The sequence below is a fragment of the Halichondria panicea genome, chromosome 3 (assembly GCF_963675165.1).
Source record: "Halichondria panicea chromosome 3, odHalPani1.1, whole genome shotgun sequence".
Taxonomy (NCBI): domain Eukaryota; kingdom Metazoa; phylum Porifera; class Demospongiae; order Suberitida; family Halichondriidae; genus Halichondria; species Halichondria panicea.
Genome location: NC_087379.1, coordinates 2,517,867 through 2,545,478, shown reverse-complemented (window position 1 = coordinate 2,545,478; position 27,612 = coordinate 2,517,867). Strand labels below are relative to the sequence as shown.

Genomic DNA, 27,612 nt, shown 5'->3' with positions numbered 1-27,612 from the left:
TACAGACCGTGGTAAGCCTGTGAATATCATTATAAACGGATTTTGTATGTAGAGAGCTAGGTTGAGCCAGAAAGAGCTAAAATGAATAGCTAGATCTTTGATGGATGTTGGTATACATCATGGAAGAGACTGTCATCTGTGAGGTACAGAAAGTTCTAAAATAGGAGCATATCCAGTCACTTTGTACAGAGAAAGTTTGCTAGACTTAGACTAACACATACTAGGCGTTTTGTTTTTGCAGTAGGGAGTCTTACTGGGGTTCTTATAAGAGAGAGCTTACTACCAGGCCTATATAGCTAGCTAGCTAGCTGTAGCTTTTCACTTTTATTGACCTATGCTTGCATGGTAAAAGTGCACCGTCAGCTCAATTAGCACTCGCCCGCAGACCCACTTAGTGGTTTTGCATAATTATAAGGTCATGCTTTGCAAACTTCCACGAGATGCGATTCCCGAGGTAAGATTAAGACGCTCCTTCTGTAATGTGCTCCTGTTCGCAGAAATACAGAAATTAATACTCGTGAAAATAATGATGTCTTTAAGGAATTTACTTTAAGCTTATTATAGCTTTAAGCTTACTTTAAAGCTATAAACTACATGAACTATCTCTCCTATATATATCACTAGATTAGATTTACAAGTCTTACAATGCATGCAGGTCCGCAAAGCTTGTAATCGCATAAATGACTACATGCATTATTGGCGGGAGAGAGCATGCATGTAGTTTCAGAAATTCTATTTTAGTATCTACCACAGTACTGCGTCTACGCTCAACCTGTGTCACTCTAGGAATTCTGAGTGGGGAACTAGTTAGAAAGGTATATAGGGCTTGCGATAGTTGCATGTGCAGATTCAGCCTGCATTTTGGTTTCCAAATTATCACTATAGTCTGTATACCTATATAATTATAGTACTTCTTGGATAAAATGAACCTATGGAGGCTTAGCCATGCATCTTGTTGGAGAGCAGCTTCAAAAAACTTGAAAAACACCTTGAAAACTGTGCATGCCATGCCTGGGGCTGTATATTATATATATCGTACAGCTGTTGACCAATGAGATCAATCAGTGGTGACGTATAAGTATGGTGTAATATCATCTTTATTACACACCAGATCACTGACCCCGATGAAATGTAGAATAGAAGTTTAGCGTTCCAGAATGGAAGTTCAGAATGGAAGTGCATTTCAGAGTGGAATATTTACAAAGAACTGAATGGGCCCTATATATATATGGGCTTCTTCAAAGAATAAGGCTCTTTTGTATAGCATATAGCGCTAGCTGGTAGAGTACGTACTGCAGAGGAAGGGCGTAATGAGCCCTTATATTCCCTACCCCTGGATCCGCCCGCCCCTGTATTATTTATACGACATTAAGCTTATATACATTGACCTGTATGCTTAGTTACATGCCCTCTCCCTCCTATACATGCATGCGCAGCGGTTAATTTGGTAGACATGCCCTTGACATATAACCTCATGCATGCATGCATAGGTAACATGTATATACATTTTAAATTAATGCTAAAGATAAGTATCATGTTTTTCAACCTAAAATTATCTGCATGTACAGTCATGTATAGTATTGCATGTTGTCTGTCTCTGTGTTACAGTCTATATATAACGTACGTAGTAACTGAATAATAATTGATTGCAGTTAAAGTTATATGCAATGAGACAGAGTGTCACTGCTTTGATTGATGGCCAATATAACCCCAAAGCGGAGAGTTTGAATACTATAAAACGTTATTATCGAGGACAATCTTCAGTACCCTATGGAGACGCTAATTCTATCTATGCATTGTGTTTTCAGATTCTTTTCCCAATTTTTCTGCTTTTAAGCATCATTACGTTTTTCAATTACATTCTAAACATAAAAGAATTGGAAGATATTGAAAGCAACCAATCTGGCAGCACTGCTACGAGCACTGAAAGTGACCAATCCGGTAGCAGCACTGCTACGAGCACTGAAAGTGACCAATCCGGCAGCAGCACTGCTACGAGCACTAAGCAAGGACCCAAGTTTTCAATTGAGACTATGAACGAAATAATTATGTGCATCTGTTCTTGTAACATTGTTTTGTATGTGCTTGGATTAGATATTGCTGCTTTAATTAGAACTTTGGATATGGACATAGGGATTATCTATCCTAGGTTCACCAATCCTAACTTTGAAGGTGATGATAAACTTCAATTTGGAATTGTTCCGACAATGCTTACACAAGACATCATAATAATATTGTTTACAGTGGTTTTAATCATAATCAAATTACTGTTGAAAAACAAAGTGAAGTGTGCCTATGTTCTCATTGGCCCTGTTTTATGCATTACTGTTCATTCTTTTCATATTCTTGTCGGCTTTATCCACACTACATATCATGCAACAAGCATTTTAGTTTTATATTCAGTTGCCTTTTTTGTGTACATTTTTGCATTGAGATCATCATTTCACCTAATAGCTAAAATGTACTGTAAATGCTGGAGCTGTTCTAAGCTTAAGGACACTGAATACAAATACTGGAAACCTGGCGGTGTTTATAGCTATGTCTGCATCATTATTTTGGAAATAATACTGTCATGTATTCTGTTTGTTGTTTTTGCGGCTATATATCTTTTACTTCTCTTTGTACCAATCAATCTTGCCACCGAAGATGGACCAACGCAAATAAGGGGTATCAGTGCAATTATCATTACTTTCATAGGTGCTGCGGGAGTGTACAAACTTTTTATCAAACCACAAAAGACAAACATTCATATTCAGACTTTAATCAATGCGAAAAATCGAGAAGATAGTAAAGATGATCCAAAGTGGAAAAGTATGCCGAAAAAAGGTAAAGAAGAGGCTATCGAGGATCTAATCTACAACCACTTCAAATACCGTATGTGTATGTGTGCGTGTACGTGTGTTAGTAGCCAAACTACACATGCTACATGTACACCTCATACTAACAGTTCGGGTACAGGCAATGACACTGAGCAAGTGGATGCTACGAGTAGCAAACCACTCGAAGAAATTAATATTCCAATAGATGGACTAAGTACCCGGCAAAAGTTAGAAGTTGTGACGATGGGTATAAGTGAAAGAGATCTTAAAGAAAGTAAAGCTGGACTCCGACAAGTACCACCACAAGAACAAGAAACAAGTTCAAAAAAGCCCCTGCCTAAACCTCTTCCCAATAAAAAACCTGATCATCTGAAAAAACGTTTGCAATGAAAGTCTGAGTCATAATTATGCTGAACCCAGTTTTATGAACACCTGCCCACGTACATGCAGTGACCATGCAAAGTAGTTGTATACTACATAATAGATATGATGTACCTTTAGACTAGTATTAATAATTGTACGTGTATATAGTCATTTTTCTGCAAGAGTTTTACTTTGATTTTGATATAATAATTAAGCAATTTTCACTGTATGAATGTATAATTAAGTTAACAACTATTCAAATGATGCAAGTATGTCTACACAAGAACTGTTGTGCCGTATAGCGGGATATTTTCGTGCGGTGGAAATTTTCGTATATTTTGTATTGTATATAGAGCATCTTGCGAAAACTATATAAGTGTTTTGTTGTTATGCCTCGATGCGCATGCGCAAGCGAGGTATACCGTAGTGTGTGTGGTTGGTAGCCATTTCAGAAGAGTGCATGCATTAGCAAAACTGTCCATGGAGTATTGCTATTCTGCTTAGGAGGGTGGGCCATAAGTCCCAAAAGCACGAACTATATACTGCATTTACACATAGTGCAGATGCATATAATCCCAGTGCATTGTGGTTGCTATCACGGTATATGGTAGTGATGCAACATGCCATATACAGAGCACTGGATTGCTTTGATCTGCCCACTCACTGGGCAACAAATGGATCTATAGCTATCCCACGCAATGAATAGATTTCAGTTGCTATAATGCCCACTCAATAGACCATTTGTGACTCAATCAAGGATGATGACATAACATAATATTCATAGTACTAAATATAGAACATTATAACATCTCCCTTGTACTTCGGATGATAAATAATAAAGCTAAGAATAACAAAATAACATAACAATTCACCGCGGGTGCAATGCCTCGGTGGAGGTACCAAAGCTACATAACATAAACTGCTAATAATTATACACAGATTGTGAATTAATTAATCTGATCTACTGTGATCTACCAGAGGAGGTTGGCCATGCGTCATCAATCATGTGACATTCCTAAGGTCTCTGCTCACGTTACCATAGATATCGAACAATTGTAAAAAAAGTTATGGCTAATCTTGCTTTGCTGAGCTTATAAGACCTGACTATAATTATAGCTGTGTCTGTTGATTGGCTGGACCAAGATTAAATGGTAGAGTATATAGTTTAGCGGTGCTGTATGCAGCTTGCACTATAGTGGCTGGCAAGAATCAAGTAAACACTGCATGTATGCACTGATAACTCGCCAGAATAGAGGGGATCGGGTTGGTTAATAACAGTTTTAAACCAGAGAGACACCTTCAGTCTCTAATGACCGTGCAACACCAGCTAGAAGTTTACATAGAACTCATCGGTCAATTTTTGTGCCAGTTCAGCAAAAAAGTGGTGCACGCGATCGTGTCCAACCTTCTCTGGTGATCTATGTACTTTACATGTATAAGCCCACTTTACTTCCTGTGTTTGGAGATTATAATTATTAAGGTTTCTCTTCATATTCTGTTGTACATATCGTATAGCACGAACTTTTCGAGGGGCTTAATTTTCGCGGATTTTGTGGCTTAGAATTCTACACGAAAATTAAGTCCACAAAAAGTGTTCTTTAATTAGAATTACCTGCTATCATGCAAAGATTTAAAGGCGTGGCTTCCGGTAAGCAGTCATTCCGCGAACATTGTGCAACGAAATGGTTTTTAGAGGCCAATCCACGAAATATAAGTGCCTCGAAAATTTCGCGCTCTACTGTAGCTATAATAATTATAATACAGTGGAACCTCTGTTAACAACCACCTCCAAATAAAGGCCAGTTGCTATATAACGGCCAGGCACCCAGGTCCCAAATGAACAGTTTGTGTAAAGGTCACCTCTGTATAAAGGCCAAAACATTGTTCCACAAAGGTTTGACTGTCCGTTATAGAGGAGTTCCACTGTACATATAAATTATATCTTCTGTGGATTGTGCTATATAGACTATAGTGCAGCCCTGCAGTATTTTGTGTGTGTGTGTTGGAATTGTGGTTAATAACTTGTCTACCCAGCCACCACCCTGCCTGGCTATATATCCACGCGGCTTGGAATTGAAGGCTACACAGTCAAGGGTATAAGAATACAGCATATTATTGTTTCAAGAACTGTCTCATTATTAGCTATATATATATAGTACCCAAATTATCAAATTGTGCAGTTCCCTCACACAGCTAATGTTTACACACACACACACACGCATGTCACAAGCGGACAAACAGAGCAATTGCTCTACCCCTGCGAATGTGGGGTTATTCAATGTCATTTCAGAGGCGGTTCGACATGCGTGCTCAAATCACTACAAGTTAAGTCATTGCCGTCACGTAAAAACATCCAGGCCAATTACTTGTAATGATTCATGCACACATGTTGGACCTCCTCTGGTACATTTGATCACTATTTAATTCATGTCAGACAGTAGGACCAACATTATCTTAGGCAAAGCATGAATAATTTAAAAAGGTACTAACGCGAAATGCTATTCTCATTTTTTCATACACGTACACAGTATACTACTATATAATTATGAGGAAACCCCATAAACAGAAACAGAAAAACAGAGCCAATCACGTACTATAGTAGGACTAACATTTAGGCAAAAAGGGTGATAATAAAAAAAAAAAGGAGCACGAAATGCTATTCTCGTTTTTTCATACACGTATATACACAGTACTCTAATGAAATCCCATAAACAATTATAGTAAGAAGCAGAAAAACAGAGCCAATCACTATGCCAACCAGAAGAGCCGACTGGTCACCTGCAAAGGTAAATATTAAGGTTAGTGTTTTATTACTCTAACCGATTACTCACTTGCTGTTGTTCTTATTAATCTCCCCAAACCCACCACCTCATGTTTTCATGGACATTTTTTGGGATTTGTTGTAGCTTATTCATTCACCTACACAATGGTATCAGCACAATAATATTTCTTAAAAAGGTTCCAATCAAAAGATATTTAAGTACAGCCACTCACACATTTGTGGTAATCTACTCTCTAAGCTGGATGCACTGTATATAGGTTGCACATGCATTTATCCACCACATCATCATCCATGCATGTCACTACGCATGGATGGACTGTGTATGCCTGCATGTGTATTAGGAACATCAATTCATCACAAATCATCATGATTTATTTATACGTCCGCACATTCCAAAATGCATGCGGTACAGTCATCACGTACCCACTGCAGCAAAAATTGCTAAGATTAGCCGGGAAAAATTACCAGCGAAAAAAGTACAGGATTGGAGTTATGCTCTTGTCTGATTTCTTGTTTCATTGCTTTTTGGTGTTTCCCCTAGCAACTTTTCACATTGTTCTAGTCGGATAGACCATATACTGTTACAACCCCTCATGGCGTGTGATAACTACCGTATACAACTTTCGCGTGTTTCGCGAACATTTATTCCCACGAACATAAATATTGCATGCGCCAAAAGGCTGATACTCCATGAATATTAAATTCGCAAACTCCTCTCTAACGGTTTTTTTAGCAAAAGTTGTATACCCTTGAAATATATATACATCAATTTGCATGCTTATAGATCATATAGAAGTTCTAACAACAAATAAAATAAATTACACAGCCAATGTATGCAATCCGGGCTCTTCAAATCTATCTGAACACTAATTTAGTTTGCAATGTCAGTCTCTATAGTTCACTTGTCACCGGTTCTATCTCTCCGTCTCCTGTTTGTGGTTTTGTGGGATTGCTATTTTGCAAAGTGGATCCAGTTCCTGTGGCTCCTTCTTGTGTCTTGTTTTGTTTGTCCTGCTTAGAATCAGTCGATTCTCGTTTGGAGTCAGTTTTTTCAAAGAGGTCATAGATTAATTTCTCCATTTCTTCTTTTTTCCTCTTTTTCAGTTTCTTACTCCAGGCAGGCGAAATTTTAGCTTTTGCATTGATGAGGATCTGAACAAGTTCGTGTTTGTCGTGTTTGAAAAACAGTTTGTAGGTCACAGCTGCAGTAATCAGTGCCAATAATTATGGTTTGGTTAATACTGTTGATTCGAGTGGGACCATCTTCAGTGGCCAGATTGATAGGCACAAACAGGAGAAGCATATAGATCATAGCAAAGCCAATAAAGAGAATGATGGACAAGATTAACATGCAGATTACGACACAAATTCTTGATCTGCAACAATTTATGCAACAATCTCTTAACCTTCTGCAACGATTTCTTTCATTACCACTCGTAATCTTACCAGCCTTTGCTAACAAGTGGTATGTGGATTTCATAGCAAAAATGTACACAAAAAAAACCACAGAATACAGCACCAAGATGCTCGTTGCATGGTACGGTGCATGGATGAAACCAACAAGAATATGGAATGAATGAACAACAATGCAGGAGACAGGACCGAGAAGAACATAAGCATTGCTGACCTTAGCACAATTCGAACAACACTTCTTCGAATTACACTTCTTCGAATTACATAACTTAAAACAAGCAAAAGTAATAGTTAGTGCCATAATAATAATATCTTCAAACAGCATCGAGATAGGGATGCCTGATTGTGCAGCAGTGTACTTCCAAAGATAAGTATATGAGAACCATTGGAAAATGTGTCCTCTAGTTACAGCGGCACTTCTCCCTAGAGCAGCAATATCTAAGCCTAGCACATAGACAACAACCGTGCAAGAGCAAACACACATAATAATACCGTTCATGTTATCAATAGCTGAAACATTATCATCATTCTCAAGTTTAGTGCTGTTGTCCTGTTGTGCGGCAGCTGGTTTAGGGCTGTTGTCGGCAATCTCATCAGGAAGTGTAAGGTCACTTGGATTTATACGATACACAAAAAAAATGAAGATACAAACGATCAAAATACAGGGGAATACAATCTGAAAAACAAGTGCATATGCAGAGCTGACGAGCCCAAACATCACAGACTGAGGTGTTTCAGAATAGTAGCGGATTATTGCACTTACACTCTCTGCTTTTGGGCTATATCCATCATTAATCACAACAGAAGTGCTCATTGGCCTTATTGCATATAGTTTCAACTATAAGGGGGGAAAAGGTAATAATTATGTATTGCACAATTAAATCATATATATACTAGATATATAGATATAGATAGAGATATTTATAATAGTTAGACACTGTTTAGGAAGTTTCTACATGATTTAGAAGCCCAAAGGGCTGGTTGTAGTATCCCGAACGCAGTGAGGGTTCTACTAGCCCTGAGGACTTCTAAATCATGTGGAAACTTCTTAAACAGTGTCTAAGCATTTTAGATCATAGCAACCATGAGTATTTAGCCAATCAGATTTGAATGTTCTTATCTAATCTTTGCTACATGATTTTCTAAGTGAAGTACATGATTTTCTATTGAAGTACATGATTTTCTATTGAAGTACATGATTTTCTAAATTGGATAGAACATTTCCTCTAACCAATCAGATTGCAGTATTTATGACAAACATGATCTAAAATATAATAGATCCCATGCATGTATTCAAGTTTACCCTTTGCGTTAGAAGTTGTATCATTTCATCCCTTTCAATGTCGTTTTCTTTGAAACAGTTAGGTGGTATATAGATAGAGAGTTAAAAATTCCTTTCGTAGTTGGTTGTCCGTGAATAGTAGGGATGTGAACTGAAGAGACTCAATTGGCTGGAAAAGATAGAATGTAGATTCGGACCAATACCAAGCTTCACCTACTGAAGTATCAGAGTAGTTTGTACTACCATTCGCAAGATCATTCAGAGAAAAGTAGTACATAATCTCAATAAAGACAGGATTTGCTTTGTTGGGAGGAAAGAAGGCCTTTTGCATGTTGTACTGATTTCTACCATTCGTTATAACGTCCTTGACAAGCTGAGGATAGCAACGGCAATCCTCTATTTCTTTAGAGGTACATGGCAGGGAGGTAGCACCACATCCTAGTATCAGCAGGGATATGAAAATCAAGAATTCGAGTTGCGAGCTCATCTTTGTTCGAATTCGATCACATAGGATTAAAACATTCGTTGCAACTATACACAAGAAGCAAAAAGTATAACTATACAAAGTAACCAACATGAAAAACTAAATAGTATAAGTAGTGTATTGACTATTTATAGAGGTTTTGAGAGAATGCTGCAAAGTTGCTCATGCATATATGGTGGATTACATAACAGGAAATAAGGGTGATTATGAAACTATTCAGGAATGTTGTGCCATAGTTCCAGAAGTACCTTAGCGGTTTTTTCCATTGCTAAAGTAGAAACCAACACATACCCACCACCTTTGATTGCCATGGAGATATGTCTTAGATCATTCAGAATAGTTAACAGCAAAATTGTGTTTATTTACTATCTATACACTAAAGGCACTGTTACAGTAGCTAGGGTCTTCGTTACTCGTCTTCTCTCCTTAGAGATTGTAAGGCATCAAGAAGTCTCCTTCATATACACGGTGCTTTTAGGTTGTGTCATAAGTACTTGTAAGTGGTGCGTTAGGGTTAGGGTTAGGCCATTTCTTATTGATTCCTGCCGGACAGTGGAAAGTTTTGATCAAAATACTATGAATATGGAGCACTATTTTCTCTAAGTGCATGTAGTACTATACCAAGAGTATATAATAGAGAAGAGAGTATCGAAGTATAGGCATATACTGTGTACCAGATGTATCCGGAGAGTAACGTAAATTCCTGTACCTGTCATAGACTTGGAATTTGCACACTGACCAATCCAAGTGTGGGTGATGTAATCCCTTTTTGATCTCACACTTAATTGGATTGGTCAGTGTGAAAATTCCAAGCTTGTGACAGATACAGGAAGTCACGTTACTCTCTGCATACATCTGATATACAGTATACGTTCGATACTATAGCTCTCGATATACTCTATTATGTCTCTCTCTCTATATATATATATTATTAAACTCTTGGTACTAACTAACAGCTCCATATGCCAATGAAACTTATGGAGACCGGTGTATTATTCCTTGAACCAGTTTATACTGTACATGTACTCCATACTATTGCTTTTCTAAGTGAGGGTTGTACCACTATAAAGGCTATAGCAACTACTAACTGCAGATGCCCAAAAGTACCTGGGAATTCCCTATTAAATTAAGTACTCCAACAATAAACAGAACACAAAACCAGTGGTTCTGTTACACTGTTCAGCTCAGTGCAGCAGTTCTATTATACCGTATAGCGCAACATTTTTGAGGGGTTTAATTTTTGCTGATTTCGTGGGTTAGCGATCCTACACGAAAATTGTTTTTTAATTAGATTTATCTGCAAATATTAAAGGCGTGGCAAATACAACGAAAATTAATCTCCAGTGTAGCCATGACGTAAGATTGCAACGATCAGACACTAAACTTTACAACTATATAAACACGAGTATAGTAGACCATTGCAGTTGTAGGCTCACTGGTATCTAGCTAAATTACTTATAAAGTCAGAAATGTTATAATCCCATAATGCGGGGACAACAATTTGCGAAAGCAGTAAGTACAGATTGGATGCATGGTATCCTTATAATATACGTAGACAGAACTCACTGAGCTGTGACTGCAAGGGCCAATGCGTTTCTTTTGTTTTGTTAAAGCAAAAAACTTCAGCCGTATACAACTGCATATAATTATACTACCAAAACACTAATTATTCCTAGGTTAAACCCAAGAGAGATACCGTATAAGCAGGAAATTTTCACAGGTTCAAATTTTCACTATTTGGCTCCAGAGCCGTCAGTAGAAATTTTGTAGGTTTAATATTCGTGGTTCAATGCCAGGAAACCACACCTATCAATAGTGTGAAATATAACAGGTGTGTGCATGGGAGTTTATCTCGGTTTTAATTTTCGCGTTAGCTGCTCTGCCCTCGAAAAACGTGAAATGTTGCCATGTATTGTACAGTGGCGTTACACTGTTTTGTTATCCATTTATTTTATAGGGCTTTACACCAACCAACAAGCTAGCCATGAGAAGCTTCACTATGGTAATCTCAAGATATAGGATTGATAAGATAATAAGTTTTCAGTGATATCTATAATTATGCCAACAATAAAACAATAAAAATCAGAAGGCATTCTAGGTGTATCCACTCACTCACCCATGGCTCCTTAATTGACAAAACACTACAAATACAAACTGCGAGCAGAAGCAGCTATAACCTTAACCCTAACTTCACATCAACCCCACATTGCAGAGATTAATTAAACAACATCACAGATTAAAGGTGTAGTGAAGTTCCCGTATTCAGTTGCCACTTGAATTCTACGGTAAATAAACAAATGGACAGCTATACGATTTTTCACAGGCCAACGAATAGCAGAGTGAGGCTTAATTAGTTTTCTCTGATACGCACAGTGAAGAAATGGGCTCTGAGCCAATGCATGGATTGGGTTATGCTTAAGTTTAAGTAGTTTTATATAGGCAAGTCTACACTTCAACATTGCAGCTGTAGCTAAGAATATCTTAGGTTGTACTCGAACTTTAACTGTTTAGCAATTACGGGTATTTATACAGTATTTATAAGAAAAATTACATTAAGCAAAAGGCAACACAAGGAAGATACTAATTTCATTGTCTAACCATCCATGAAGTGAGTACTGTGGGCAGGCCTAGGTTGTACAGCTGTTTGCACAGACCTTGCAAAATACTAAATCATTCACTGCATTACATTACCACAAACCACCATACAATGTTGCTATGCAAACAATTAGACTATGGGAACTCATGAACAGTGGGGATCTACCAATTAACGCTTTATGCTGAGACTTGCATGCTGTTCACACTGCTTTCCATTCATGCAGTGGACAGATTAGTAGCTATACAGGTATATCTGCTGGTATATGCAAGCTATAGTCCCAGCCCATTCTCCACTTCAAATCCTTACCATAATTTGTATGTGAGTTTCTATACCACCAAGAGTAGATAAGAGCATCTACCATTGATACCACCTTATAGCTGGTAATTTTCACGGATCTTGCAGATTACCCATTTTTGTGAAAATGTTAGACTTCAAAAGTACAGTACATTCATACAAGTTCTGGAAGCCATCATTGCTCAGGCTATAGCCTCTACACAGGCTCTCCTTTTTCTGTTCTTTCACAACCGTTCAATAAGATAAAATACTGTATTAATTGTTCAATGAGATAAAATACGGTATTAATTGGAGGAGTAAAGAAAGAAATAGACGTAGAGTTAGGAAAAAGGAGAGCCTGTATCGGGAAGTCGCGTGAGGGTAGAAGGGTGGTAGAAGGGTGAAAATGAGCGTGGGCATGCTGAGCTAGAGATGTTGGACTGCCCACGCAGAAATCTATGACTAATAAAGCAGCAAGCTGGACATGGACTTGGAACTGGAAGTTTGCAAGCACTATAGAGGCTTAGCTAGATGATCTACTAGTAACTAGTCTAGATTGAATTTGCAATTGTGTGTTCAGATTCTATCAGACTATCATTGTGTCTTTCTAGATCAAGAATAGCTTAGTCATCATTATCATATAGCAGGTAGCTACTGCCACCAGAGCTGGCCACGCTGGTTAACTCTGATCTGACTTGCAGCACAGGTTGGTGGTTGTCTCAGTACAGTCTTATTAAAACTCTGAACGCGTGGGAGAATACCTTACGTCACGATTGTGGGCTACATATCACCCACATTCATAAAAATCCTTGTGGATCACGCGATTTCCCAAACCAGGCCTTACTTTTCTTAACTGTACGCCCATTTCTTTCTTTGCTGCCTCACTATGTCTTTCATGGATGAACAGTGACAACAGCAAGAAAAAGTAAGGCCTGGGAACGAGGCTACTCAGGCTACATGCTGTTACATTGTATGGTGGTTTTGTGGTAATGATAAGGATTTAGTATTTTGCAAGGTCTACATACTACTGTATACAAACAGCTGTACTATTATAATGTGTGGCATTGTCAGGGGGACTGAGTATAATATACCAGGGAAAATTCCCATGCACTCACTTTCAGGACACAGAAAGGCTTTGTACATGTAAGGCAACCACATTTGCATTGTCTAACCATCATAAGTATACTGTGGGCAGGCCTATATATAGGTTGTACTATTAATGGGTGGCATTGTCAGGGGGAGTACCAGGGAAAATCCCCATTCACTTTCAGGACACAGAAAGGCTTCATAAGGCTGAACTTATAGTGCCACGGTGCACAAAGTGTATCCAACTCATTGTAAAAGGTAATACGAGAGAGGTGGCATGCATGTGATAACGGTAATTAACATTGAATAATATTTCAGACGGTAGAAATGTATCGTGGAAATGTATCGCTGAAACCGACATATTATTACATGAAATAAAAATAACCTCTTATCTACAATATCAAACTGAAGCAACAAATTTATTGTATCAACTCAGAGGAGGCTGGAACCACTTGACCTTAGCTAGTTGTTAATGTCTGTAAGTTTAAAAAACAAAAAAAAACATTATTTTGCAGGGGGGGTCAAATTTTAATTTTGTCAATTTTGCAGAAACAGAGATAGCTACAATCGAAAGTCTTCCTCTTGTACTAGCCTCAATATCATGAGCGGTTTGTTCTCGAGGTTGCCGCACAGCTGGCTTTGATACGTGTATCTCTGCTTCTGAGCAAAATTTGCAGACACTAAATTGAAGTAGTCTGCAAGAGAAGTTTGGATAAATCCAATTAGTGCATGACCATAATTAAAGGTCAAGTGGTTCCAGCCTCCTCTGGTATCAATTAATAGTCTATAGATCTGGTCCACGCACAATGCAGTGGCGTAGGAAGCAATTTATCAATGGGGTGGCTCTAGTTTTTTGAATGGAACATTATAGAAGTCATCTGTACTAATAATAGCCTAGAAAGATGGGGGGGCCCCCTTCCTATGCCACTGCTATACTATAATGCATCTCCAAATAAGACCAATCTAAAAAAAAAACGTGAAGCTCTTATAGTTGTATATGTACTTGCAATGCGACTGTTGAGTATAGTTATAGGATAACACAATTAACACACATGCACACAAGCACAAAAAGAGAGGTATATAGGCACATGCTAACAAACATTTTCTGAACTCTTGGATAATATACTATATAGTGGGATTCTACAGCTATAGTGTATAAAGGGGAGAGCATTAATATTATAGTGTACTAGAGCTGGAATACGGAATGGAATGGAATATATATGGAACAGAATATAATTATATGGGCATGCATATATTGGTGAACACTTGTAATTAGTTAACTGTACAACAAGTGCCTTTGCCATATACCTATATACATGTACAGTGAGTTGCAGAGTCAACAAAATTCCACATTTCATATACCGTATAGCGTGTAATTTTTGTGGGGCAAAATATTCGTGGTTTTCGTGGTTGGAGATCTGACCACGAATATTTTACCCATGAATGAAGCGACCTTGCCTACCTTTATACATGCAGTGCAAGCTCCAACCACGAAAATATTACCCACGAAATGTCTCAATATTGCTGAACCACGAATATTTTGTCCCCCGAAAATTACCCGCTATACGGTACTCTCAATAAAGAAACTGTTTTTTATTCCACTACATGTGCAACAGTGTGTGCAAGTTGTTGCTCCTCATTCCCACAGGGTGTCATGTGATGATTACAGCCATGCAACATGCTGTGAAATCAAAATTTTATGTGCAAAGTAGTATCTTTATAGCTCGATACCAAGATGGCTTAGTTTGAGTACATGGTTGATAATTTCTCCGCCACCCAAAAAATGTTGTTCGGTGTGTCTCTTCAACACGCACAAATTGTGTAAAGGGCAAACCTTTGCAGGCATGCAGATAGAAGAAAGGTATAGGTTTGGAGTGCCCTATATAATTTTCACACACAACCTTAATTGTTTTGGGCACAGCATAATTACTTCGCTATAAGGGTTAGGCCCGTCACGTATAATTATTATTATAAAATGTCTCAGAGCTTTAATGTTGAACTAGCTACTGCATGAGCATGCAGTCTACTTTTTTACTCCTCATAATAGTCTTCCGACTATAGCTTCGTGTCGTCATACTGCATGCACTATATAGTATAATATACTTGCATATGCAGAGCACCATCAGCAATTCAGCATGCAGGTCTCTAATTTTGTCATTCTATATTCCGTTCCATATTTCGCATTCCAGCTTCTATCAATAAAAAATGATGCCAAGGGAGACTATATATACTAGGGAAAATTCCCATAAGCTTCAACCATGCACTGAAGATTGTCACTGGTCAATAATTAATGATAACTAATTATGGCCCAACACATGCGTGGCCACACGCTGTAACTGCATGCATGTATCCATGCACAATTCCATTCATATGAGAAGACCACGACGATCAATAGAGAGGTCAGTGCATGGGATGTGTATGATGACACAGCGATCAATTGAACAAGATGGTCTGCACAGCAGAGTACTCACCTTGTGCGTTGGCGTAATTAATTTGTGGGTGCATGTGGATCGAAGGTGCATGGTAAGAAGAATGGATGGTTGTGACTACAGAACTCAATTAGGTTTATAAATTTAATGCCAATGCATTGTACATGAATGCATGTACAAAGTCATTTAATTAAATGACCCCCCCTGGAATTGAGGTTAACTTGTCTACCCAGCCACCGTCCTGCTCTGGCTATATCCACGCGGCTTGGAATCGAGGGGTATAAGAATACAGCGTATTATTTCAAGAACTGTCCTAATTAATAGCTATAATTATATAGTAGTCAAAATAGTATTCCATCAAATTGTGTAGTTCCCTCACACAGTTAATATTTACACACACACGCATGTCACAAAATGTGGGGGTTATTCAATGCGTGCACGAATCACTACAAGTTAAGTGCATTGATGTCATCGCAGTCACGTGACAACATCCAGGCCAATTACTTGTAGTGATTCATGCACACATGTCGGACCTCCTCTGATGGTACATTTGATCACTATTCAATTCTTATCAGACAATATGACTAGCCAAAAGCATGAATAATTTAAAAAAGGTACTAACACGAAATACTATTTTCGTTTTTTCATATACACGTACACAGTACTACTAATAATGAAACCCCAGAAACAGAAACAGAAAAACAAAGCCATGCAATCACTATACAAAATGTAGTAGGACTAACATTTAGGCAAAAAGCATGATAATATTTTTAAAAAAGGCTATTTTCATTTTTTCATACACGTACACAGTACCACTAATGAAACCACATAAACAGTTAGAGTAAGAAACAGAAAAACAGAGCCAATCACTATGCCAACCAGAAGAGCCGACTGGTCACCTGCAAAGGTAAAAAATTCCTTGCTTGCCCACATATAGATGTGATAGACTGAACCCACAATGAAGCCTGACTAAGCAGCTAGTTGCCAAGCAATGGCTTTAGGTAATGAAACTGCTAGTCATTATTATGCATGTTTGTGGTTCATAGATAATCTCTCTATAGTCATTGCTTACCACCAGTGGGCACAGATAGGGATCCAATAGATGGTGTTGTCCTACTAATGTCTGTAAGTGAAACTAATAATTAAAAACATTTTAGGACTCACACAACTCTATACCTGATGAGTTACAGAGAGTACTTGGTGCATTAATCATCTCTCCACCCTCCAGCTGACTCTTCACCCTCACTCGATAATAGACACTCAGATCCAGCTTCAAATCACCCAGCTGCCCCTCAACGTCCCTGTCTGCCCCGCCCACAAAGGTCAGCGTGTCCGACTTAGCCACTGGGGCACTGTTAGTAACGGCAGAAGAGAGGGAAAACGAGTAATTGGCTGACTGGAAATGGCAGAGATCTGGGAACTGTGTGTGTGTATATGTGGTTGGGTGGGCAGGGTTTCATACAGGATTTTTAGCTGGGAGATGGAAACGTTTATATTTCAGGGGTTCGGGGGTCGTTCCCCGGAACATTTTTTTATTATCTGGGGTGCAATTTGTGTTTCAAATCATGACATTTTACCATTAATTCTTTTAATAGTAGACGTTTTTAAGGATACATTTGTTATGACATCATTATTAGTTTTTCAGATTTCTAGGGGGGGAATTTTGGCTGGGGGTGGGAAATCCCAGGGCACCCCTGCCCACTCTCTACGAAACTCTAGTGGGTGTGGGTGTGTGAGCAGTAGATCAGGTTAGAGCTATATAAATAATAATTTCTAGTCACAATTTAATCTGGGAACAAATAATTATAGTGCACTTCTGCATTCTAGTAAACTTTTTTATAGGGCTGTTCAATGGAGCAGCCTTAGGTAATACTGTACATTCCTGCTACTGTTGTTATCATTACCATAAAAGGGCAGCGCTGCAAATAGTACCTGGGAAATCCCCTAATTAATAAAGCACTCTCACAATGTACACTCACTGTAAACTGGACCAGTGCAGTGATGCTGTCATCCCTGTTGAGCTGCAGGCGGCACTGAAGGTCTTCAATGGGGGAGCTAGCATCTACACCAAGAAAGAGAGAAAGCATTAAAACAAAACATTGCTACCACATACATGTAAACCAAATAATAATTGTAAGAGAAAGTTGTCCAGGGCCTTTACTACATATATAAACCTGTATAAACAGGATGATTGTACTCTATACAAGAGCCACTTCTGTTGTCAATTTGTATGAGTTTACTACCAACCAATCGTGCTTATCTTGTATAAGTCTAGCCTCGATTCCAAGCCGCTCTTCCTTGAAGAGAGGGCCAGTTATCGACTGCTTGCGCATGCGCTAACCATTAGCCAGATACTGGCTAACGCAGGATAACAACGTGTATGCTCAGTAAAACAACGACGTCACAACAAACAGAAGTGGATTGAAGGAAGTAGATAGAAAGTGTTTGATTGAAGGTTTCTAAGAAAGAGCTGATAGCTACCCGTAGCCTGCTATGCTAACAAAATACCCACAGCCTGCAACAGTGTGGATGACAATCGTCTAAAGGGAGTGAAAGCTGACAAAAGCCTAGTGGACAGGCCACGCCCATCTAATACTAACTTTGGTGAAAGTCTGCTATACTACTGCTGCTGACTCTATCAGAAAGAAAATAGCTGCACAACAAAACTACAGCTCTGTCTGTAGCTAGCTAGCTAGCTAAATAGCTCTGTGTATGACGTTCAATACTTTGCCAGGATATTTTCGTGATAAATTCAGTATTATAGGACATTCTACGGGAACAAATATCCAATAATGTTGCGCATGCGCAAGCAGTCAGTAGCAGGCCTACTCTTCAGGGGAGGCTAGTGAAGGAGGCTAGTATAGGTCATGAGAACTTTCACTATGGTAATCCTAAAATTATAGGACTGATAAGATAATGAGTGACAACATAGCGGTACAACACAATGCATAGTTTTCAGTATGCATGAGCTCTACATACACAATACTAAAACACGAAAAGGTCATTCAAAGGTGTACACTCACCCAATGGCATTTCCCAGGTCATCCTAACTGGTTGGCTGTCACCCATCACGCCACTTGAAACAACACTAAACACAAACTGCGAGCAGCTTGACAGCTCAGTTGACACCGCATAATCAAACACATAATCAGTTTCATTGGTACTTTGTACAGTAAATGATTCCGTGTTTGTCAGAGTGGCACTGTCTTTGTACTGCACGGTTACTGTGTAGTTATGGGGCTCATAGCCAACAGGTGTGGACGGACTCTGCCATGTAAGCTTGAATGAGTTAGAATCCGTCAGAGTTAGAGTCACATTGGACGGGGACCCTGCAGCGTGGAATGAGTATGCATATTTACGAGATTGGATGCTCTACATTCTACATTACTAGTATTTATGTGGCGTGAACAGCATAATGGCTACGGGCTGATTTAGAGGGGGATACTTTCAATAAGGAAGTGGTCTCTTCATAACAGAGGTGTCACAACAGTATTCACAATAGAAAATCTATGGAATGTTATCAGTGACAATAATACCCACCAGAAACCTACCCTAAATATGATGACACTGCAAAAAGGACACTGAATTTGCTGAAGTTGCAGAATCAGACCCCCACAAAAACATACCCTCCAGAAAATCATACCCAAAAGTTAACAGAGAAAATACACCATTCACAAAAATCATTACCCTCGAGGAAATCATATACCTGCGCACACACAAAAACAGACCTCCAGAAACAATACCAAAATCATAATACCACCCCTATAGTCTTGCAAGCCATGCCCCTTCACAGAAAAAAGGAGTTGTTCTCTGTGCCAGTGTTGGTGCTACCAATCAGATTGTAGATTTCTGAAACGTCATCGTCCACCCACTCATATCTTAAAACCACACCCACATATTGGCGTGTTGATAGCTAAATTCCACAGGTAAAATTCCACTGGGACAACTAGACCCTTCTTTCCGTTAAGGGACGTGGCTTGCAAGACTAGGAAGGGGGTGGTGCGACGTTTGGAGGGTATAATTTTGTGCGCGCAAGGTTATGATTTTGTGCACAGGTAGATCTCAATGATCTTCTCGAGGGTCTGTTTTCGTGTGTGCATGGGTATGATTTTCTGGAGGGTACGTTTTTGTGGGGGGTCTAATTTTGTAACTTCAAATTCAGTGTCCTTTTTGCAGTTTCGGGTAGAATTTTCCGGTGGGTATTATTGTCACTGATAACATTCCATAAAAATCCAACTATGCTCTGAATGATATAATTTTAATGATGATACTCTGAGAAGTACAACAACTACAATTATATAGAGTTACATTTACACGGGCTTCTTGAATATGGTATACATAGTTTGATCAATTTTACGGGAGAAAAGGCTTCACGGTTAATTTAAAACGACTGCCCTATTAAACTCACCTAGTACTGTGAGTGTTGCATTTCCACTGATAATGACACGATTGTCTTGGTCCACACTGATACACGTGATGAGGGTGTTGTTTGTCTCTTTGTTACCAACCACAGAAATGCTCCGAACAACCGATCCTTCGTCGTACGTATCAGAGAAGACAAAGCCTCTACTTTTCAAATCGCTAGCCAGTGAGAAATCGTATATCTGTCCATTTATCTGCCAGAAGAGAGTCTCATTCGAGTGGCAACTGAAGACGGAAACTTCACCCTCGAATGCGATCTGTGACGTTGGTTCAGAGAGAATTGCTGCAGGCAAGGAGTGCATGTGTGTGGGTGGTGCACGTACATTTGGTAAGATCTGACCACTAAATACTGTTTCTAGGCGGTACTGTCATAATGAGGTTTAAGGTTTAAAGTGATTCATTGCTTATACATTTCTTTTTGTCAAACAATGGGCTCTATAAACATATTCACATCTGCTCACCTCCATGGGAACAGCAGCACAAGGCCAGGACCACAGTGATGAGTCTGGGAGCCATGGCTGCACAGTCACTGTACTAGCTAGCTACAGTTTGACAATGTGTAGCTCTATCTGGGAGGGTGCTGGAAAATTTAGTTTTTGTGAATAGCTGAGTCAACACATTGCTACAACAACCACAAAAATGCAGCATTCCCAAAAACTGGCAACGGTGATGCATATACCCAAAGCATCTCAATTAGAGTAAAGGAAGCGCTTATAGCTACGTACAAGTACAGCAATGGTGTTTTAGAAAGAAAAGTGACATATGCACATGGCTTCAACTTGGGCTGTGACAAAATCCATGCTCTGAGGCATGAAAATTAGAACTACCTTTTGAAGTTGTGTCTACAGACTACAACACACCTAAACATTGGTTAGTCATAGAGCAGTACAGAAACTGCACGTTAGCATTGAAGTAAAGTTATCTGCATCAGTGAACATAAAAAAAAGACGTAGAGTGAAAGAGATCAAACCCCGTGCATATGCATGCAGTGGTCATGAAGTGGACACATGTTATAGTACTTATATATGTAGCTATTACACTGAAATTGGTTAAAGGTGAGTAGCAATTGTGGATTCTAACTCGCAACACAGATACCCTGTAAGCTATATAGTTGTAATAATATCTATTCCCCGTCGTGTTAATCACAGCTCAGCAGCCTAAAGTCTATGAAGTGACCATCTCCACCTTCAACGATGAACTGACACCTCCATACCACTCAGTGCCTCTCTACTGCAGCATCTCCCCTCAACCAGACGAGCCATTGTTTTATCGATGGACACGTTCCGTTAATGCCACTGCCACCTCTCCTTATGCCTTTTACAACAAAAATCTTCTCCGAGAAAGAAACTTCAAGTTGGTTATCAGCTCTACCCATCACAGAACATGGCATTGGTTTGAACTACACAACGGAGCTTTCAGGGATGCCCTCTGCCTCCGCTACAGTTGGTGACTACCAAACTTACCCTCTCACTGTGTTTGTGGAAAGTGCTTCACAGTTGAGCATGCGCTTAGCTGTTCCCGAGGAGGTTTTCCATCGATATGCCATAATGAAATTCGAGATATGACTGCAACAAGAACTTGGTCTATAACCTGTAACTGCATGGTGAACAATTCTAACACAGGAAGCCAATCATGAGGAGGGCGCTCGTTTTTTGATATTGTTGCACAAAGCTTCTAAAGAAGAGACAGCTTGCTATCACAACTCCACCCAGACCTAATGCTATCGAAAGAATGAGGTGAGATAGGGAGATATTGAACATGGCTCGTTTACCCCATTGGTTTTCTCTGCTGCTATAATGCTATCGAAAGAATGAGGTGAGATAGGGAGATACTGAACATGGCTCGTTTACCCCATTGGTTTTCTCTGCTGCTAGAAGAATGGCCCAGCTGCAAGTATCGTCTACAAGAGGTTAGTTTCTCTACTATCTGAGAAGCAAGGAAGATTATACAGATCCACCTCCACTGGGTGAGTCTAAATTTTCACTCTTAAGATCTGCCATAATGTGCATCCGAGGCTCCCGATCTACCTTTGCTTCTAAACACTCTAACACCATTCAATACTGACTCTATTGACCTGGTCGTCCACGAAGGTAATCACGCAGGTGCAATCTTTTTAACTCAACTGTAACAATAAATTCCTGTATAATCTTTCTTTGTAATGTGCCATTCTTGTACATGAATATTATAGTTGCCAGTAGTAACAACCATTATCTGTTTGTATCAAAAACGTGGTCGGGTCAAACCTGACTAACAGGACTGGTGGCTAGGGCCCTGATGTATTTATAATACAGTGCAGACTTTTAATTGATCTATTAGCTAGTGTCTTACAATAATGTCACAACTATTCGTGATTATGTTAGTTTTGGCTCTGACTACATCCGTCACTGCTGATGTTGGAACTAGTTGTGAACCAGGAGAGAATGTGTGCTCAAAGTGTTACGATGTGCTTGTGAATGAGATAATAGCGAGTGACAAGAATCGATTTAATCTCCAACGTGCCTTCTTCCCACCCGATACATCATATCCAGTTTTTGTGACGGTGACATACTATTTTACGAGAAACATGTCTGGAAATGGCTCCACTGATTATTCTGTAACTTCCCCCAATCAAACCTGGTTTTGGACACAGTCCACTTTCTACTTGTTCCAACCTGTCCAGTCGCTTCAGTACACATCTCTACTGTTTTCTGACTCTGATTTCCGGGAGACAAAGGTTTCTCTATACTTGCAGCCAGACTGTATGTACGCTGATCCTGACATGATAAAGCTACTGACTCAAAGAGTAAGCCATAATGATAATTACTGGTCAATACATACTTGTCAGAAAGTTTAATATGTACCATACTAGAAGATTTTGTGGGTGCTTGGAAAGCCTTCTAAATTTTGTGTTCTAGAAAGGATCATGATGTCATACAAGTATACCAGCATATAGGTTTTGGCATTGCAAAGTGATCAAAACTCACAAAATTTGCTTCTTACTAAACATCAGTTATAGTAATACGGTAGCTATAATTAGGCTACATGTATAGTGTTATGAATCGGTTTAGGTATGTCTGTTTATTACTATATACAACTGCATTTTTTGTTTTATAGTTAAAGCTGCTTGCAATGCAGCAGAAAATTCTTTCTCCAATTACGGATAGCTACAGTGCTAAAGGAGAGAACCTTATGACACTGAAGATGTTTCACAGAGGTGAGAACATGGCAATTGTACAAGGGCAACACTTTACAAACTACGGATTTGCCTTCCAAGTAGTCTTTCCTATAGTCGTAATGTTTTTTCTCAGTTTGCTGTCACACCATTTAGTTGAAAATGACTCAAAAGGGTTCTTAAAAAAAGTAAGAACATTTCTAGAACAATCTAACGGAAATGCCAACCAAGAAGATGATAACATACATGATATGGACAGCATTAAAGTATCAACAAGGAATATGTACATTGTTATTTTAGTGATATGCTCAGTAACCTTTGTTGTGTACGTGATAGTATTGGACATAGTAGCAATTATCGATCGGAATACTAAAGTTTCTTCGGAAATCTTCTTTAAGCTAAATCAAAATGAGTCAAAATACGGTGATGTAAGTTTAGCATTTGAACTCGAATATTCTATTCCATTGCTCATGCTTGCCTACGATTTGTTGATTTTTGCAGCCATGGTAGTAGGAATGATTTGTAAACGTTGTGGTGTGCGTAAAGGAAAGTGGTATCATATCGGTATAGCACCTGCGTCCTGTATTGTTGTTCACTCTTACCACATCCTAATCGGCTTCATCCAATCTCCACATCATGCTGCTAGCATTTTTATATTCTATGCAGTGACTGTTTTCATCTTTTATGTGACGTTCAAGGCTGCATACTATAATCTATTTGAAATGCATCAGAGATTTAACATTAATGGTGGCAAAATGATTAAATTTTGGACTTGGGGATGTTGTTGCCCTGAATATACATTGCCACATCCTGTTGTACTGACAATTATGAGTCTTATATCATTTTTCTTGTCCTGTTTTATGGTATTTGTGGTAGGGCTCTTCGTTATTATACCCATCAACATGGCTATCGATGATGCACCCGAACGCTTGTTTAGCATCAACCAGACTGTCCTCGTGTTTATCGGTGCTGCTATCACCTACAAACTGTATCGAAACCATGCAGGTGCCAACAACATCATAGAGCAGTTAGTGAAGGCGAATAGAGAATACTTAGCTACGAATGGGATTGATGGTCAGCTTGTAGCGTGGAAGGATTTGGATAAAGTTGATAAAGAAATTGAAATGGGGAAACTTATGATTGCGGCTTTACATACTACTATCAACCCTCCAGCTTTGCAGCAACAAGGTGGGCAGTGATTAGATTCCAGCTCCAGTTCGCAATCGACATAAGCTCTGATTTTGTTAGCTTGCATGGTTAAATTGTTTGATCTACATGTATATAGAGATCTGCTAGATTATAATTAGTGCTCGTGCACGTATGTAAATAATTATAATTATTCTTTCTATCGCAACACTCGAAGTGTATGTATGTATAGATTTTGTATCGCAATCGAAAATGGATGCATGCATGTGCGCCTGCACAATTATCTATTGTACTATATATAATTCATAGCAATTAACCCCTATATATATTATATACAGATCCTGCAGAAATTCCTAAGGATTTGTGCATGCGCACGCACACACCCAGTAAATTACGATTCTTATGTAGTATCGTGCATGTTAACAAATCGAATAGCGAATTAACTCGGATTGTTGCTGATTTTGCGTTCCACGCACACGCACGCACGCACGCACGCACGCACACACGCACACACACACACACACACACACACAAGTATGTCATACCAATCAGACCTCATCTTAAGTGGGTGCGTAGGTGTAGTGGTTAATTAGTTAAAAATGATATCTGCATACACCCACATGGTCTGCTGTGGTTTGTACTCTAGCCCACATTTAATTTTATTCATGGCTAACAGTTTACACAACTACAAGTGTTAATGACGGATTCAGTCCGAGATATAGAATGGAATGTGCGTGGGAGTCGCATACCCCACCAACATTTTGGGGCCACGCCCACTTCCGGTATCATTGGTTACGCCCCTTTTCTACTGGCTATACTACTGCTTAGCCTTGAGACCAGGCCAATTAAAATACGTATATTAATCGGCCTGGATTTGAGGCTAACTACTAGATTCTGTTTAGCTTAGCCCTAACACAAATGTTACAGAACACAACATCATGATTTCTCATCATGATGGAGAAACAGCAAAGTTTTACTAATATACCGTATAGCGGGTAATTTTCGTGGGGCAAAATATTCGTGGTTTTCGTGGTTGGAGGTCTGACCACAAATATTTTACCCATGAATGAAGCGACCTTGCCTACCTTCACCTACAATCCAAGCAGCAACCACGAAAATATTACCCACAAAATGTCTCAATATTGCTGAACCACGAATATTTTGTCCCCTGAAAATTACCCGCTATACGGTGTTTGGCAAGACCACAGAACTGGTTCAAATGATCGCTTAGGAAACAACTAATTGTTAGCTGGATGGTGAGCTCTGGAAGACTTGGAAGGGATTCTCTCTCGCCATAGCAATGATAGCATGCAACACTTATATAGACTATTATAATAATAATAATAGTCTTGATCACTTATAGTTCTAGCATGCTTGCATGTTTTGCACTGCAGAAGAAGTTCTTTGTATTATGTGTTTACTGTAGTGACGACCATTGCCTATTCACCTCGGAAAAAGTGGTCAGGTTGAAACCTGACTAACCTGACTGGTGGCTACGGCCCTGTCAGATGACAGTAATCAACATTGAATAACAATTCAGACAGTGTAAATGTACGACTATACATAACCAAAAGACTATACAAACTATCTCTTATCTACTCTTGACAATTCAAACTGAAGCAACAACTTACTGTATCAATAGTGGTCCACGCACAATGCCACTATCATAACAAATTATTGTACAATGTGCACTCCTGAACTCCTGATACAGCTATAGTGTAAGGGGGACAGCATACAATTATTATAGTCTACTAAAGCTGGAATGCGGAATGGAATGGAATGTGGAACGGAATGCTTTTTTGGTGAACATTTGTACTTGTACCATGATGTGCTCTGACACTAAGGAATATTATCCATTGAAACTCTCAGGATACTCCAGGGTACAAATCCCATGTACCCTGCTATTAGGGTGTACATTCTATATCCTATAGGGTACATTGGCTGTGGTCAACCTGAAGACCTCCCTCTAAGACTTACTGAGACAAAACAGAGGAGGTTGGACAGTATCACGTGCAACAATCTAGATTGTCACATGACCTCTAATTACTTTTACCTTGTTTTGATGGTACATTTCATAGCTAAGAAACTGTGTAGTTTGTAGCTGTTTTTATCTATTAGTCAAAGAGAGGAGGTCAAACTACACTGATATCCATCGCCAACCCCATTCAACCCCACATTAACGAAGCCAGAAAATTGCGTTGAAGGTAAACTGTCTGTACTAGCCACAGTGTGACTGTATTTGGTGTAGAATAGTGATTAGAACATTGTAAGTAAAAAGTGTTTATGCTACTCTTTAGGTTCAACCTAGTATGGAAGAGCTGACTGTAGTAATGTGCATAGTGTTTACTTTTAGTTGTGTTAATTAACTCATGTCCTGTGGTTAACTTTATTTCCTGTATTGTACTTTTCTGTTATTGTGGTTTCTGTTCGTTAGTAGGTTCTTTCTGTATAGTTGTTCTTTGTTCCCTTTGTGCCTAGCTATAGGGGCCCGCTCCAGGCGGCTCTTTGTGTATGGGAGCCTCTCTGCTCCACTGCCTTTTGTCTTGTACATACTTATACCTTTGTTCTTGTGCATTTTATCAGTTGTTGAATACGATTTCACTAAACTCAAATGTCTGCATGAACCTGCGACATAACACTGACAAAGGCAGAGGGTACTCCCGAGGACGCAACGATGGAGGTTCCTTTACTGACGTTATACATGCACTCTTTTGTAGGCATTTATGGATGGGGAAACGTGACCCTCATGTTTTTAGGAGGATGAAAACGGGCCTATTTATTGCTGTATAATTGTGCATCGGCAAGAGGTGGATATATTTAGTGTGAAGGTGATCTTACGGATTTCAGCATTGCTGCAATGAGAAATGGTGGTTTTAGACATGTCACTCTGACCACCCGAAGTAAGATAAAACTTAAACAAGTTAGAGCACAGTTTCACAAACATCCTCTAAACATTCTTATGCATCAGCTAGACCTTCACGAACTCTCATAATGTTAACTCACCAGTCATGCATAATGTATTGTGTACTCAATATTACTAAAATTGTACTTTCATAATTATTCTACTGCGGATATATCTGCTCACTCTATAACTAAGAATGATGTGCTCAAACGATCTACAACAACCAGCTGAAAAACGCACAAAAAAATGTATGTGCGGGTGTCTGAAGTTGTAATTGTGGTTTGGCGAGTGCAAGCGCAGCACACAAAATGTGCACAGTGCATGCATGCACGGCAGGGATCAAAGAGTATTTACTACTATAGTTGTAAATGGGTTGGATAACAGCTTCTTAAAAAGAAAATTCCAAGCCGGATAATCGAGGTTCCGGATAATAGAGGGCTGGATAATCGGGTTCTACTGTAGTA

The 27,612-nt window shown here is 39.1% G+C and overlaps 2 protein-coding genes across 4 annotated transcripts in view; one reads left to right on the top strand and one right to left on the bottom strand.

Moving 5' to 3' along the window:
* Positions 1-16,076: 16,076 nt before the first annotated feature.
* Positions 16,077-27,612, bottom strand: part of LOC135334403 (uncharacterized) — a 130,826-nt gene continuing 119,290 nt past the window's right edge. Inside the window, exons 1-7 of one of the 3 annotated variants that reach the window (XM_064529564.1) lie at positions 20,411-20,572; positions 19,936-20,232; positions 18,551-18,856; positions 17,507-17,589; positions 16,704-16,947; positions 16,600-16,650; positions 16,077-16,426 (exon numbers count right to left, since the gene is read on the bottom strand). In XM_064529564.1, coding sequence (XP_064385634.1) covers positions 16,314-16,426; positions 16,600-16,650; positions 16,704-16,947; positions 17,507-17,589; positions 18,551-18,856; positions 19,936-20,232; positions 20,411-20,465 — 1,149 coding nt within the window. In that variant the 5' untranslated portion in view covers positions 20,466-20,572 and the 3' untranslated portion in view covers positions 16,077-16,313. Of the gene's footprint in view, positions 16,427-16,599; positions 16,651-16,703; positions 16,948-17,506; positions 17,590-18,550; positions 18,857-19,935; positions 20,233-20,410; positions 20,573-27,612 lie in introns of those variants that run through there. The other 2 variants (XM_064529562.1, XM_064529561.1) reach the window with 2 other exon arrangements.
* On the top strand, positions 22,205-24,492 carry LOC135334401 (uncharacterized). Its single transcript, XM_064529559.1, has 2 exons — positions 22,205-22,731; positions 23,043-24,492. The coding sequence occupies exons 1-2, from the start codon at positions 22,282-22,284 to the stop codon at positions 24,297-24,299; spliced, it is 1,707 nt and encodes a 568-aa protein (XP_064385629.1). The 5' UTR covers positions 22,205-22,281; the 3' UTR covers positions 24,300-24,492.

What these genes read in the sequence shown, in the direction of transcription:
- LOC135334401 (XM_064529559.1), top strand. Translation starts at nt 22,282, where the DNA reads ATGTCACAACTATTCGTGATTATGTTAGTTTTGGCTCTGACTACATCC. An exon ending in TAAAGCTACTGACTCAAAGA is followed by an intron (nt 22,732 to 23,042) that starts GTAAGCCATAAT and finishes TTTGTTTTATAG; the next exon opens with TTAAAGCTGCTTGCAATGCA.